This window comes from Dermacentor variabilis, chromosome 2 (assembly GCF_050947875.1).
Source record: "Dermacentor variabilis isolate Ectoservices chromosome 2, ASM5094787v1, whole genome shotgun sequence".
Taxonomy (NCBI): domain Eukaryota; kingdom Metazoa; phylum Arthropoda; class Arachnida; order Ixodida; family Ixodidae; genus Dermacentor; species Dermacentor variabilis.
In genome coordinates this window covers 95,999,735-96,014,763 of record NC_134569.1, presented here as the reverse complement: position 1 = coordinate 96,014,763, position 15,029 = coordinate 95,999,735, and the positions used below count along the sequence as shown (strand labels likewise).

At 43.6% G+C, this 15,029-nt stretch overlaps 1 protein-coding gene across 12 annotated transcripts in view; it reads left to right on the top strand.

The window, feature by feature from the left end:
* The window catches only part of LOC142572341 (E3 SUMO-protein ligase PIAS2-like), a 152,428-nt gene extending 139,417 nt beyond the window's left edge, over positions 1-13,011 (top strand). For 6 of the 12 annotated variants that reach the window (XM_075681378.1, XM_075681376.1, XM_075681382.1 and 3 more), the window contains 3 exons: positions 5,328-5,402; positions 7,723-7,766; positions 12,796-13,011. In XM_075681378.1, the coding sequence (XP_075537493.1) occupies positions 5,328-5,402; positions 7,723-7,766; positions 12,796-12,864 (188 nt within the window). In that variant the 3' untranslated portion in view covers positions 12,865-13,011. The other 6 variants (XM_075681377.1, XM_075681380.1, XM_075681381.1 and 3 more) reach the window with 6 other exon arrangements.
* Positions 13,012-15,029: the final 2,018 nt, after the last annotated feature.

The window sequence follows — 15,029 nt, the reverse complement described above, 5'->3', positions numbered from 1 at the left end:
CATTTTACTAACCCCTGCCTTCTATTCTCTTTTTGAATAAACACTACTCCTTAGTATTCAAATTGGATTAAGTCGCTTTTTTTATTTTTTTCATGTGCTTACTCGAGAGTGACAGAATCAGGCGGTATGTTTTCAGCCTGTCTTGACGTAAAACATAGTTCTGCATCACTCAGGGAAATGTGCAAAGGCACTCAGGGAAAGCCTGGAAAACTCAGGGAATTTGGAAATGTCAACTTGGTAGACACCCTGAAGACATACTAACCGAGAAAATGTGTGATCCCAAGTAACTTCGAAATTTGACCAACTAAACTATAGTTGACATCTACGTAATGCAAAGTGTTGCGCACGATGCATGAGACGCCAATGCTCGTCAAGCTGGTGGAGGTTCGGCGGCCCGGCACAAGTTTTCTTGTTTTCCTATTGTTTAGTGTTTTAAGATGGCGACGGGAAACCAAAACGAAATCAAGCTCATGAGCGAGGCCGAATACTGCCAAAGTGAAACATGATGCTCACATCCTGCCACCTGCAACAGGGAACAGCAGTGCATTTGGATTTTCGCCTACTAAAAACATGCAGTACGCCACCAACAGCACTATGCCCCACGCACTGTAAAACAGATAGCTGAAGATGCTTAGCAGCAGCTTTGGTGACGACAGGTGTGAATGCAGCGTGCAATGACCTGGGAGGAGATCTGCTGGTCCCGGAATATGAAACTGATTGCGTGCCGGCGTTTTCGCTCGAGATAGATGGATGAGTATTGCAGAGAGGCTGAAGCTGATGCGGCAGGTGGCTACTGTTCTCAATCCCATATGCCTTGCGTATTTTCCTGTTTACATAAGATCTAGCAGCCAGAAAATGTATCATACGATCCCAGTTTGGCAATATACTGAATATTGGTGCTGAAAATTTTTGTTTTTCGGGAGCATATAAACTGGTAAACAGTAAGCATAACTCTATTTGGCCGTTTTTAGTGTTCTTGATCGCAAACGTTGGTGCCGGGATATAGTACGTAATGGGACTGTATAAACGAGGTTCTGCTGCACCACCAAGATCTATATGAAGCAAGGCAGTAAACTTAGTGGATTATTCTGATAACATTTTAGCATGGAAATGCTGAGAACAATATAAATAAACATTCCTTTTAACGTTGTGCCAATGCTGCTCCCAAGCTACCATCACAAGCATAGGCTTCTACATCTGCGTGCAGAGCACACAATATGCCACTAGTACTGCATACCAGACCCACCATACCGTATTTATTCGAATCTAGGCCGATAGTTTTTTTTTCAAATAATCATACTCCAAACTCTAGGGTCGGCTTAGATTCGAGAATTTTAAAAAATGCGCCAGTTTTTTATGGTGCGTAGCTAGTGCCATCTAGAAAAGTCAGTATCACAGCCGCTACTAGCCGTGCCAGTAGCCAACCGTACACAAGCGAGGTCACAATTTTGACCTGTGTCGTGTCGGCTGTACCGATGTGCGGCGTGGTGTTATCGCGATGGCACCAAGCAGGACATGCCACTACAGTGCCAGGTACTTTGATCGTGCGCACCTTTAAAAAGTGCAGCATATCTAATGCGCTTGACGGAACTGAAGATAGTGCATTGTTTGAAGGGGACAGTGACGAGGAAGACAGCGCCGAGTCTAGCAGCGACGACGACGTTGAGTGAGCTCTGCTTGTTCAGATTCAATAAATGCTGTTTGCATTTTGTGAACGCTGTCCTTTCTTCTTTGTTCAATATATATATATATATATTTGTTGGCTTCAGACTTTAGGGGGTCAGCTTAGAATCGGGTTCGGCCTAGATTCGAGTAAATATGGTAGGCTGTTTCCAGAGATTGCCAGCATGGCACAGTTTCTGTGAAGCGAATTAGGCTTAAATGCTGCTGCAGCTGCAGCTGCCACTCATGTGGGTACATTTGATGGGTGCAACAAAGTAATATTTTTACTGGATCCTAAACACACACTGTCTAGAGGCAACGTCTCAATGACCTGATTTGTCTTAAAAAAACTCAATATACTAATTCAAGTATGTAAAGGACAGTTTTGAATGCATCTGGAGCATACACTTGATGAAGTGCTTTTCCATTAGCTTCGCAATGTCCTTGTTGCTTTCCAGACTGTCTTCTCTAGCTGAGGCACATTTGTGACTGTATGCTATGCAATTGTTCTTGTTGACCCTGCAGAAATGGCAGTGAATCCTTAAATGTAGTTTGCCTTTTGGTCACTTTCCTGCCCTTCCCAAAGCAAAAATAAAGAAAAAGGAAGGCAGTTTGTGTGCTTAAAGGGATACGGACACAAAAATTGGTGGGTGGTTTTCTGCGTCAGAACAAAAGTTGAACTGTTAAAAATGACGAATACAACAAGCTGCTTAGAAAAAAAGAACGAGAAACACCTTTCTTTTGCGATTTTCTGTTGCGCCTTGCCTCCAAGCGGCCGCCGGGAGAAGCTGAAACTTGACGTCATGACACCCCCGCGTGCCTGCGCGCGCGCGGCCAAGGTCAGCCACAGCCGGCGCAATCTTTCCGGAGTGTCGGTCCCTTGCAGCGTTTGTTTATCGCCGTCGGCTATGTTCGCACGTGGTCTGTCTGAAACATTATCCCCGTCAGCGCTCCATGCAGGTGGTGCATCTTACACGCGTGTTCGCACGGTCGTCGATCGGTATTGAAGCATTCTTCGTAGCGGAAGAAAATGCCCAGACATTACTGCGTCCACGGCTGTTATAACAGCATTATCGGTCGTGAAACGCCGTCGCGCACGTCTCCCAGAGACAAGGTGCGTGAACTTTGCATACGTGCCTGTCAGCCACCACACCCAGCATGGAGACTTCTAAAAGATGGCTTCACTTGCGCGGACCACTTCGTCAACGATGCTTATGCGACCGGGCTAGCCCGGCTGTGCTCAAAAGCCTTGGCATGCCGCTCAAAAGGCTACTGTTGAGGCAATGCAATTCAAAGAGCGGGTGCTTAGTGACGCATTCGTAACTGTTAGCTGTGTTCGCCAACTTTTGTTGTTCTTGCAACAGACCCTCTCTCTGTCTGTATGCATGTAGCCGCAGCGGTGACCGCAGGAGTGCCTGTTGAAAGAAGGGAAATTACCCTTTCATTGCCTGTGCAAGAACAGATATTCTCGGCTTGTGACAGAAATTGTTTACCCTGCGGATGCATGTGTTTATCACAAAACAAAATAGTCATGTTGTGTGCACTCTCGCTGCGTCTAATATTGAACGACAGCATACGAGCGCTCTTTTAATTGATCAAATATACAAAACACAGCCAGTGAATGAACGCCAGACAACAGCATACATGTGTAGTAATCTAAAATGCGCAGCACATTTATCTACATTGCCGTTGCCGTTTCACACGTTGCTTTTCAACCTCAAGCAAAAAATTACGGATTTTCATAGGTCTCTGCATAATCATGCGTCGGGTTTCATGACTTGGTTGTTTGCGCAGCATTTCCCTATTAAATGTCGCAGCTAAAGACTTTCCTTTGTCTATGGCCACAGAATATATGTAGCTAAGTGATCTGGTCGACGGGTCCCTAGCGCAGCCGCCCATCTCAACGAGTTCAACCAGTAAATGGCTTCTAATGGCGTGAATGTGAAAGTAGCCGTAAACACAGGGCTATGAAACGACTGGAAAATTCTACACATGCCGTGCCTCGTCGCGTAAAAACGAAGTGTGCAGCGATCGAAAGCCGACAGCGTAGGTAAGCACAAAGCGACGAGCTACGCTACCTAGGATTCAGCCGTAATAGCTCCCTTTCTGCCTCAACGCGGGTCACGAAACTAGGCATTTTGCATCCTACGTAACATAATTTTAGGAACTGCTGCTGCTGCACTTCAAGTTTACTAGAAAAAGAAATTAACATTTTGCTGGCCCGGACTGCCTGACCGGCACGTTCAAGGCCGCCTGCTCTTCTTTGCCGCTTGACGCGGAAGGCTCGTAACCGTAAGCGATTATATTTCTTGCTAAGTTGGAACGGTCATCTTCTACAGACGTGTACTCATCGCTGGTAGAGGCACCAGAACCCGAATCCATGCTCGCGATTGCGGCGGCGGCGCACCTCGAATGACCGTGGCCGGCCGGCTGGCTATCCGACCGGGGTGTCGTGACGTCACGCCTTCCAACTCGCTTGGGCCGGGCGGCGTTGCGCGCGCTCACAAAAACGTCAAAAATAAAGCCATCCGCTGGAAATTGAGCGAAGTGACTACTTGTTTTCGGTGTACTCGCACACTGAGGACTCATTTTCTGCATTATCGTAAAATGTTCAGATTTTGTGTCCGTATCCCTTTAAGGGTGTGCCTTTGTAAGGCTGTACAATCGGACTATGCAGTCACCAGTATCTGTGGTGCTTTGCCAAGCTTGCTATCTATGTACAGTGGCAAGAATGCTGTTGGCCGCATACTTAACAAGTCGGGCGCAGAGCCCGCGAAAGTGATAGTACTTTGAAAGTGATTGCTCGAGAAATCACACCTATGTTCTTTGTATCCGGTTAAGCGCAAATGACGACGATGGTGCACCACTTTCATTATGAAAACTTTTTTGTGTAAGTAAATTCTCCACGGCTCACTTTCGTTTTCTAATTGTGAACGTGGGAGGCATGCTATATTTTTCTTTTATAAATTGGGGGCATGGGCTTCATTCAGGTGCACATTTATTTTCTTACTTTAAACTCGAAAATTGGATGCATATTAGATTCGGGGAAACATTAGAATTAGGTAAATACAGTGGCTGCTGGGCATATCAAGATTGCTCAATTGTAAGATTGCCTACTCTAAGACTGGCCAAGAAATGTGGATGTTAACTTAAGAAAGCTCATAGAACATTGCTTACAAACTTCAGTTAGATATAAAAGAAGCGAGAAGGAAATCTTATGTTACTGCTTTTGGCTAATCAAATTATGCATTTCCTTCTACCACATTGTCTAGTTTACACGACGCTGTCATCATCCTTTCACGTTTTCTGTTATGGGCTGTGCGGTACTTCTTGGGTCTTCTGTTCACATAGAAAAGGTCTTTTTATTCAGAACACGAACTTCTATAATTTTCTCACTACTGAGCACCTGCTACAACACTTCAGGAAGCTGCCTCAGATTGACTTCTTGCTCTCTGCAAAATTTTTTAAATACTCATGACTATTTTATCACCACACAATGTAATCATTTAACTGAACTTGCTGTTAAAGGGGCCATGGTACCACATTTTCGAGCTTAAAATAAGCATTGCGTGAATAAACCGTGCACGTCCCACAGCAAGCTGGCAAAATTTGAGCGAATTCTGTGCAGTAGAATATTTGCATCTGTATTTTTTTTTTTATCGCAGTTGAACCGTACAGCAGTCTGGCGACAATAACTGGTGACGAAATGAAATGCACCCCCCAGCAATGGCTCCCTCGAGGTAATGGAAGCCAATCTCAAAGGTTATGCTTTTGTGTACTACAAGCTCCAGAAGCAATTGCACAAGCTGGATATGCGTCATGGTCGCCATGCGTCATCAGCGGTCAGCCCGAGATAGTTTCTGCAGGCATTCTCTGGTTTGTGCTGCTTTTATTGCGCGAGCGAAAGAATTAAGGGCACAAATCAACAGCAGAGCCCTTACTGCACAGTTGGCTGACAGAGTTTGGAGCAAGCCATCCGATGTGGTTTCAGATGGTTTCGGAGCAGACAACACAGCGGTGGCCCCACATTTCCTGACATCACACAATTCATGCCAGACTGGCGATCGCTGTTAGTGGGAGGAGCTTTGGAGCTGCTTTGGAGAGCATGGCCGCCAGTTCATTTTGCAACAACTTTGAGCACTGAGGACACCGAACCGATGCATTGCAGTGTACGATGAAAGCAAAAACCCGTGTGACACATTGTGGTTGTATTTGGTCCCATGGTGATCACTCAGTGCTCACTGGTGGTGTACAAAGCAGCGGCAACCTCGTGCATTGAAGGTCGCATTTCAGTCACTGAGCATTGTACATTTCCAACACTGCTTTGCTTTTGTCTAGTTGTTCTAACATTAACAAAAGAGCCTTTCACACACAAGAGCTTCATGTTCCATGTGAATTGCATGTCTTCACCTTTGCAGGTGTAACAGCACTGGCGCTTAGGCATTGAAGGCTTTGAAGGCACTAAAGGCGCTCAGATTTGTAGTCGTCACTTTGCCATCCTCTCAGTGGCTCAGTCTTCTTCATTTAGCGTAGCGCTTCCCAACTCTGTTTGTGTCCGGTCTGTTTGCTGTGCATCAACGGCGAACACAATTTGTGGCAGCGATGTGTTCACACTCGCCGTCAACGCCTGCCTGTGCTCCGGCAGCCACTGACGGCTTTCATTGCACTAAGCTGTATGAAGTAGACCAAGATTGAAGATTGGGCTAGCTTCTAAGACGTCAAGATCAGCCAAGCATCACAGAGAAAAAAAGTTCTGAAAGTGCGCGACTGACTCATGCAGCGAGTCAAAGCGGGAACTACTGTTGCTCCAACTGCGGACGAAATAGCGCTCACTATCGATGCAGTCATAGATGGTGACTACGCCGTTATGAAGGTACAAGGCCGACACGTGTACCGAGACAAAAAAATACCGTTAGTGGGAACCGCTATGGACAAAACTGCAGCCATTATTGACATAGTTGTGGATGGCAACTAAGCAGTCAAGAAAGCACACGGCCGATGCAGTGCTATGCGCGGCAGTCAACGCAAGAATAAAGGCTTCAAAGGCACAAATAGGCATGAAGCATTGTGACGTTGCTCTTATTTACGTACAATTTCCACTGATTACCATGACAATGCGAGCATCACCGCTTCAGTTCGGTGGACGCCGTGTTTCTGCTCTTTTGCGATGCTTGCCAAGCTCCAAGAGTTGTCGGAATTAACCAATATGCGCCCAATATGTTTGAATTATGAGAGTTTCATTTCATTAAGTAATGCATACGCCTGCTGGGACCAAAGGACGAGTCCGAATTATCCGATTTTCCGAATTAACGAGGGTCAAATTAAGAATGCTTTACTGCACAACGGACGGAGAACGGGAACTTACGACACAAGTGCAATTGGTTAAGCAGCACAAGAAACGAAAAAGGGTGACGTACGTCTCCCTTTCATTGGCTGTAATTTTTGTGCCGCTTCACTGATTTACGTGATGAAATATGCAACAATGTTAACGTGCACAGCAAAATAACATCCTGAAAGTACTGCTCGAGTTGCACGTTGTAAGATGCCTCAGTGAGCTCTGTTTGTGGGCTGCACTTGCATCACAATTTGCACTCATGTTCTTCTTTATATACTACCCAATGCCATTAATATTGCCAGTATCGTACGAGTGGGGACCTTTCTCAAAAGCAGATGCAATAAAATGCGTGTTACGGTATGTAAAGTCTTTTAGAAACTGCAGTGTGAAATTGCCAGAAGTGCTGTGCACACCTTTGCCCCATTGTCTTTCACATGCCAGTGCTGAAAAAATGTCAGCTGAGAGCCCACTTTATTATGCATTACCATATTGACCCCTCAACTCTGTTACAATAATAAACGGAGTATTAGTTGGAGGACCATGTCACGGCACCTTTAACTGCAACTGTAAGTGTCCATGTGTACTGTCCAACCCTTATTGTTGCTTTATGTTTCAATGATATGTTTGTTGAGCTATGTGAGTTCGTGCTCTCATTTGAGATTTAAGGAATATTTCCAGAAGGCAAACCATATGTTTTGACCACTGCATACACACTTTTGTTCCAGACTTTGACCTGTATTCTCTGCTCACCAATGATTCAGAACGATCCGTGAGTACTGTTTCATTCTTTTTTATTGTGTATATGTGTGTGTTTCATATTTTTCGTTGGGGCGTCATGTCTGGTCTTTATAGTATTATGAGTTTTCACAGCTCAACAAAGACTTGCACTATGGTGCAAGCTTAAAAGAAACTTCCTGGTTATGCTCACCAGAAGTACAGCTCTTATACAATATGGAAACCTACGAAAGATTCTTATATGCATAACAATATGCTTAACTTGTCGTGTTGTCCTATTTTTCTTTCTTTTTTGCCATAAAATTGAATAATGTTGCCATTGTACAATTGAACCTTATTATAAAGGAGTTGCATCAGACATGGAAATACCATCGTTATAGCCATTATTTCAAAAGGCATATATTTGTTACCTGCTATTGGCGAGAAACGTCTTATATTTGCTTTATGTCCAATAATTTTTTATATATTTTTATCTTTTCATATTATAGTGGGTCGACTTTATTGGCTTTTTACCAGTTGGGTGTTCCATTTACAAGTGTATGTTACCGTGCATGTGTTGAGTCATATCGCCTAAGCAAGTTTTTAAGAGCTCTATGGTTCAGAGCTCAGATGCAGCTCTCACCTTTAGATGCAACTTGCTCCTTGTTTGGTGAAAAGCAAACAAGCAAAAGTGACTGACAACAAAACTTAGATCTCCTATTTTGAAATGAGGCGAAGCTTTGCAGGAAGTTACTTTTTAATGGTGTAAGTAATATGTTCGGTGAGGTAAATTCTGGGGAGAATATGTATTAAAAGATGTACTAGCTGGGAAAACGGTACGATAGATCTGACGTTACTAAAAAATATGGAGGACTGAACCCTAGCTTAAATGTACGCCACTTGAAGCATTGCCCTAATCATTGCAGCACGAGACTCCAACACACACCAAGCCAGTCAGGCCTTGCGACCCAAGACACGTGTTGTCATTTTTGTGGCTTCCATAAGCCTATGTGCATGCCCCTGGAATTCTGCTTGAGTCAGCAGCTTCTTCAGGCGAGATAGCCATAGATACATAGCCATAGTGTTTAACATAACGGCCAGAAACCAAAACGAAATCAACTATGATTCCACAAGAGCAAAACATAATGCTCACTTCATGCCACCTGTAGCAGCAAGAGATGAAACAGCAGCAGGTTTAGATTATCGCTAGGGGTGTTTGAATATCAAAATTTTTGAATGTGAATCAACTATGAATAATTAGCTTTGAATATTGAGAATTTGAATATGATATGCACATGCACTTATTAGCAAGTGTGGTTATCTTAACATGCTGGAATATTTCAATTACATTGTCAATAATAAAAATGAGACTAGTAGGCTGCTATACTAAATGATTGTGTATTTGGCTCATGTTACTTTGAAAACTGAGTAATTCCCACTAGCTGTCTGTTCTCGCCAACCTGTGCCAGCCGTCACTCATCACATTTGCTGTCATGTAATAAGCTCAGAGTGGGAATGGCGCTGTTAAAGAGTGCGCCCTTGTTGTCCACTAACCTGTGCCGCTTGCTACTGAGAGGCTGGCTTTCCTGCAAAGCGTAGACATTCAGTGGCTAAGTGTGCTTTACAGGTGAAATCATCGCAAAAGTTGGCATAAAATCGCTCACATTCCTAAACAAGCTAGAAATATATGCAATTTGTTTCGAACACCTAGTTTTCAAGTCAAGTTCAAATATCAATTATATAGTATCGATAATATCAGAAAATGTTTAATATTCGCACATTCCTAGTTATCACCTATTAAAAGTGTGGAGTATACGTTTCCAACAACAGATAGATGAGGATGCTTATTGCACTGGGGTTGGCAGTGATAGCTGTAAATGTGATGACCCAAAGTGAGGATGGATAGGTGGGCTAGTTGGTAATGCATTATAATAGAAACTTGCATTATAATAAGAAGTGTGAAAAACGCAAAAGAACACAGAAAAAGAAACACACTACACACGCTCCTTTGTGTTTTTAGCGGTCTAAGTTTTTATCCCAAAATGAGGTTTGCTGGTACCAGGAGAGGAAAGTGAGTGTGTGCCAGTATTTCCATGTGACATGGGCAGGCAGGCACTGCAAGGAAACGCCAGTGGTGGGTGTCTACTGCTCTCCATCATGCGTGCCTCGCACCTTTTCTTGTTCACATGGGATCTGCAGGTTCAAAAGCGTATTGTATGTTCTACTCAGGACTTTGCAGCTGCGGTCACCTCAATCTTCACCTAACAAGCCTGTGTCCTCATGACTTTTGTGCTTCGGTTCAAAGTAATGGCATATCTTTAATTCAATGTCGCAGAACAAATGATACGCCTTAGAAGCACTACAAATAAAATTTTATGAATTAGTGTTGGCACACTTGTTGCTGACGTCACTGACCGTTGCTAGTAGAAACTGGGCCTTGCCGTCATGTGCGTTTCTGCAGATAAACATGGCAAATAATTTTGTAAGAAATTTGCAAGGTGGAGGAAGTTCCATGAAAGGCCAGCTTGTCACACCCGACAGTAGCCTGCAGATGCAAAGAAAACTTAAGTGGTTTTCTCGGGGGTTTCCCTGTAGCTTCGGGATACTGTCATGTGGATGACAATTTTTCCTTTCACACATGTAAATATTAGTGCACAATACTGTGCAATATGAAGTATTAATAGAAGACAACAGATATGAAGCATGTGTTTTGAGTAGGTCATGTGCTTTAAAAGAAATATATTGGGAACCTTTTGTTGATTGTATATGTAAGTTGCTGGTATTTTATTCGCTTGCAGCAAGCACGAGAACATTGTTTGGCAAACAAAAATGCCATTCAGTTTTGGTGCCAGTAAAATACTTCACCGACACAATACGCAATCGAAGCTTGTCGGTAAAAAGCATTTAGGTTTGAAATATTGCGAGCTTCCTAAATTTGCTAGTGTTATGTTGGCACAGTCATTGTTTTCTTAAAGGGCCCCTGAACCACTTTTTATCGAAGTTGAGAAATGCATCTGAAATCCAATTAGACTATTTCAGAAATACTTTGCCACAAATTTTTTTTTTAATGTGTTCTGCAGAAGCAGTCTTATAGGCAATCAAACACAGCATTTGCGGTGCTTCCACTCCTCATTCAATAAGTTGCACTGCAAAGGCTACTGTGGAGCAGAGTGTGCCCCCAATGGTCCACCTACAGAACGTCACCGTGGTACACAGTTGAAATTTGATTTTGGATGCTCACGTAGACACTAGTACTTCCGATTTAGCGCTTACGACACCCCAAGTGCGGTTATGCAGTGCCCTCAGCCAGTTGTCTCATCACGCCAGCCCACGGTGGCCGTGGTATCTTCGCTACATAGCTGACCACAGCTAGATGCAACTGCAGCATTTACTTTGTGCACGGTTGTGCTCATATCCTCTTGCCTGGCCATGCTACGTGGTGCAGACCAGCTTTGTCCTGCACCACAGGTAGTAAGCACATCCAACTTGCACATTTTGAAGCACTTTCAGTAGCTCAATCATTACGAACCGAAGACTGCTAAAGCATCTGACCAGGAGCAGTCAGGAGTGAACACGCACTGGCAAGCATGTGTGTAGTATGTGTATTCTGTAGTAAGTGTTCAAAACTAGTCGAAATCAGCGAGACCCAATGGCTACGACACCAGTAAGTAGGGTGGACAAAGTTTAATTCCCACGCGGGTGGCCGTGGCTGTGTGTGAGCAGACAGTAGTCAGCCGTCTTCCGGAAGTATGTAACTATTATCGAAATCCGAAAGCCCATTTTCACTTACTTAAGCCTGTCTATTAAACGTCGTCAATAAATACACACAGTATAACAGTAGGAAGAAGCGCGCTAATCCAAACGCACTTCTTGATTGATGTTAGCTATCGGCTAATAGTCTCAGCATAAGGGCATCCGCTTTATTATGAAATGAAGGGTCCAGAAGAGAATGAGGAGCAGGTTTCTGTTGAAAAGAAAGCATTTGAGAGAAAAGTGGCTTCGCGCTCTGCTTGAGAGCTATACGTGCTGCACATGACAGCAAAGCTTGGCCGAGATGTTCACAGCAGTGTATGCTATCTGTGCATTGTGTTTCTTCACCAAGCCTCAGAGAGCAGACCCCTTTAATATAGGTCCTTTGCTTCCGCTGAATAGAGTGTACACATAATTTGGCCATGTATCTGACTCTTCTTGGCTCCATACCATGGGCTGCAATTTCTTGTTGTAGCCAGTGGATGTGTGAGATCATATACTCGTGCTGCATGTAGTTGTGGGCATGTCCAGAAGTCCAGAACATTGGCACATATTTGGAGGCAGCGAAAAACATATTGAGACTGTATATATACACACATCTTACTTAATCCTTCCTTTTTCATGTGACAATGTTTCTTCAGTAAGTACTAGCCAGTCCTGGCATTTTCACTTTGGTACCAGGCTCAAGGCATTATTTTGAAAGCTTTTTAAAAATAATAAAAAAAAAACAGGTGAAGCCAATATGTAAGGCTTGTACATGCTTCTGTACATGCTTCTGCCTGTGTTGCTGTATTTAGTGAGTATACAAAATGTAAAACTGGTGCTCTCCGGCCATATCGGGGCATTGTGCCACTAAACACTACACATCGTCATAAAAATGTAAAACATAAAGTGCTCTGTGCCAGGGATTGCATTGCTCACAGAAGGTGCTTGTTGACGTTACTTTTTATAAGTTAGGTATTGTGTGCATGTTAACATCACAGTTTAGACACAGGTGGTTGCAATGCTGCAAGTGTCCTTTGTTGAACATACAGACACATTGATGCACTGTCATGGGTGAATGAAGTGCGAACGGGGAGTCCAAATGCAAACATGGTTCTAGAACAACTGTATTTGAGCTAGGTTGTATAAAGGCAAAGCCAGGTTTTGCCCCTTCCGTCAGTATATGGCTTCACAATTATTCGATAATCTTATTTTGCCGTTTGCATTTGTATAGTCCCGTGCGTGTCTCATTTGTTCACAGTGACACAGGCAGACAGACAAGCACATGGCTACCTTTGAGGGGGCTCCACAATTAACCGCAACAAACCCGTGCGTGGTTTGTCTGCCTTCAGATTCCCTCGTATTCCACAGGACTTGCTCACAAGGCCCGCACCACTCCAGACATAATCTCTCTGGACTGACCAACCTGACGGGCTTGGAAGAGCCAGGACTGGTGGACAAATGGGTTCCTAATGGTGGAAGAGGCCGCCTGTGCATCCTTCCAGTGCCCGCAGACTTGAGAAAAGGACACATCGTTGCACAAAAGACTTTGCCGCTCTCTCTACTCACGAGATGATTGTGGCACGTGTACATAGTGATCTGTTCTCTGCCGAGGAGCAGCAGCCTTTGGTGGCGGACAGGAAGTGTGCACCTCTGCAGTTCTTGACTTGGCACCCAACTCAGTGCTTTCTTGTGAAGAAGAGACATTGACAGACATGCTTAGAGGTGACTGTTGCAAACAAAATACGTGTGTTGTTTCGGACTGCTCATTTCCACGTGTAGCCACTTCACACTATGACGATGCAACAAGAATTGCTTGACAAGTTTCCTCAATGCTTATATCAGGTCTGTGGCATAATTTATTGACTGCCTGTGTGTTCTTTTGGCATAGGGAGGACCTGTACTTTTTTTTTTTTTCCCAACTAGTCTGCAGAGGGTACTGTGTGCTATGTTTATTACTTCTTTTATTGTGTGTTTTGGGGAGGGGGAAATGATTATTACTATAATTAGACTTGCTGAGCAGCCAAAGACACGGACTGCTGCTGCCGCCTCTAAGCAACAACTGTAAAAGGGTCCACGAAGCTGCTGCAGGGAAGGTGAAATGAAGCAGCAGCTCCTCTACGTCACCACACATGATCATGAAACAAGTATTCCTATGTAATGCAGACAAGTGATAAACCCGTTTGTCACAACTGCAGAGCCTTGCATCATTACAGTGTTTTTCTTTTTTTGTGTGATCAGAAGTGTAGTAGGCTACAGTGTCCCATATAACAAGTGGTAAAATATGAAGGCTAATAACTTGCATTTCTTAAAGGGCGGCCCCAAGGTAAATGGTGTTGCCTTTGTTCACAAAATGTTGTTCATGAGCAGAGCAGTTTTCCTCAACCCTTTTTCTCTCTCTCTCTCTCTCTCTCTCTCTCTCTTTCATTGTTTCTTTGTCGGAAACACATCTTTTTCCTCCTCTTCATTAGGCTATTCTACTGCAGTTGATTGTTCCAGGAAAGCAGTGGTGTGTTTGTTTATGGTCATAACTGTATATGTTGACGTAAATGAAAATGTTGAAGCTGCTTTCCTTGGTGACCTCCTCCTCCTCGCATGGCAAGGCACATGGCCTGTGCAATCTACTGCTTCCATATGTATATTTTGAAAAGTCTGTTTAAGATGCTTGACTGAAGTTTTAGTATGCTAGCATGCAAGCTGGCAGGCTATCCTTGCATTGAAGGGGGCAACTAGAGCGAGTAATTTTTATTGTAAACTATTTGTTTTCTGTCAGCATTTCAGTCATACTTGCATCTGTACATAACCATGGTCCAATCATGTATATAGCTCCCCCCCTCCCCCCTTTTTTCCTCCTGCCATTGAACTAGCAGTTTGTGACTGCATAGTTGAATTTTTTTTTGCTGTAAATCTGCACAGTTAATTGTGTATTAACAGATTTGTATCTATTTCTTGCCCAAAATAAAGGACCTTTGTTATACTGAAATTTCAATGTTGTGTTCACATGTTGGTGCATCTCAACCCAGGCGAAGCTTATCAGTCAAAGCATATGCGTTCGCCTCATTGAATACTCGCCTCTCACAAAAGTACAACTATTGACTCCACCACACCTGGTGTTCAGCATTGTAAGAAACAAAATTGCTCTAAAGTCTAAACAAACATTGCATACAAAATGTGATTTATTTTGTTCTCAAAACGCTTCCGCATCAGATGCATCAGAGAACTAGAAAGTGAGCGTAAGAAAAGTTTAAAATGAGCAGCAATGCAGAGTGCACTTTTGTGTATTTTTGCACTCTGACTTCTTGGGTTTTGAACATTGCCCACAAAAAACTAAACACAGCATCGAATGGTTCTGCATTGCAGTTTTTGGTAGTATGTGCTGAAAAAAATGAGTCCACTTGGAACCCTGTACACTTTTCTTTTGAGCCTGGTACACTTGTTGCAATGGCAACATCAACAGAATGGAATCTTACAAGCAGGAATCTTTCCATTGTTTTATGAACTCCTGCTGAAAAACTCAACATGTTTCCATCCAGTGTGCAACACACAAAACAACCAGAAAATAGCCTGCAATGTGCTGCCATCTATG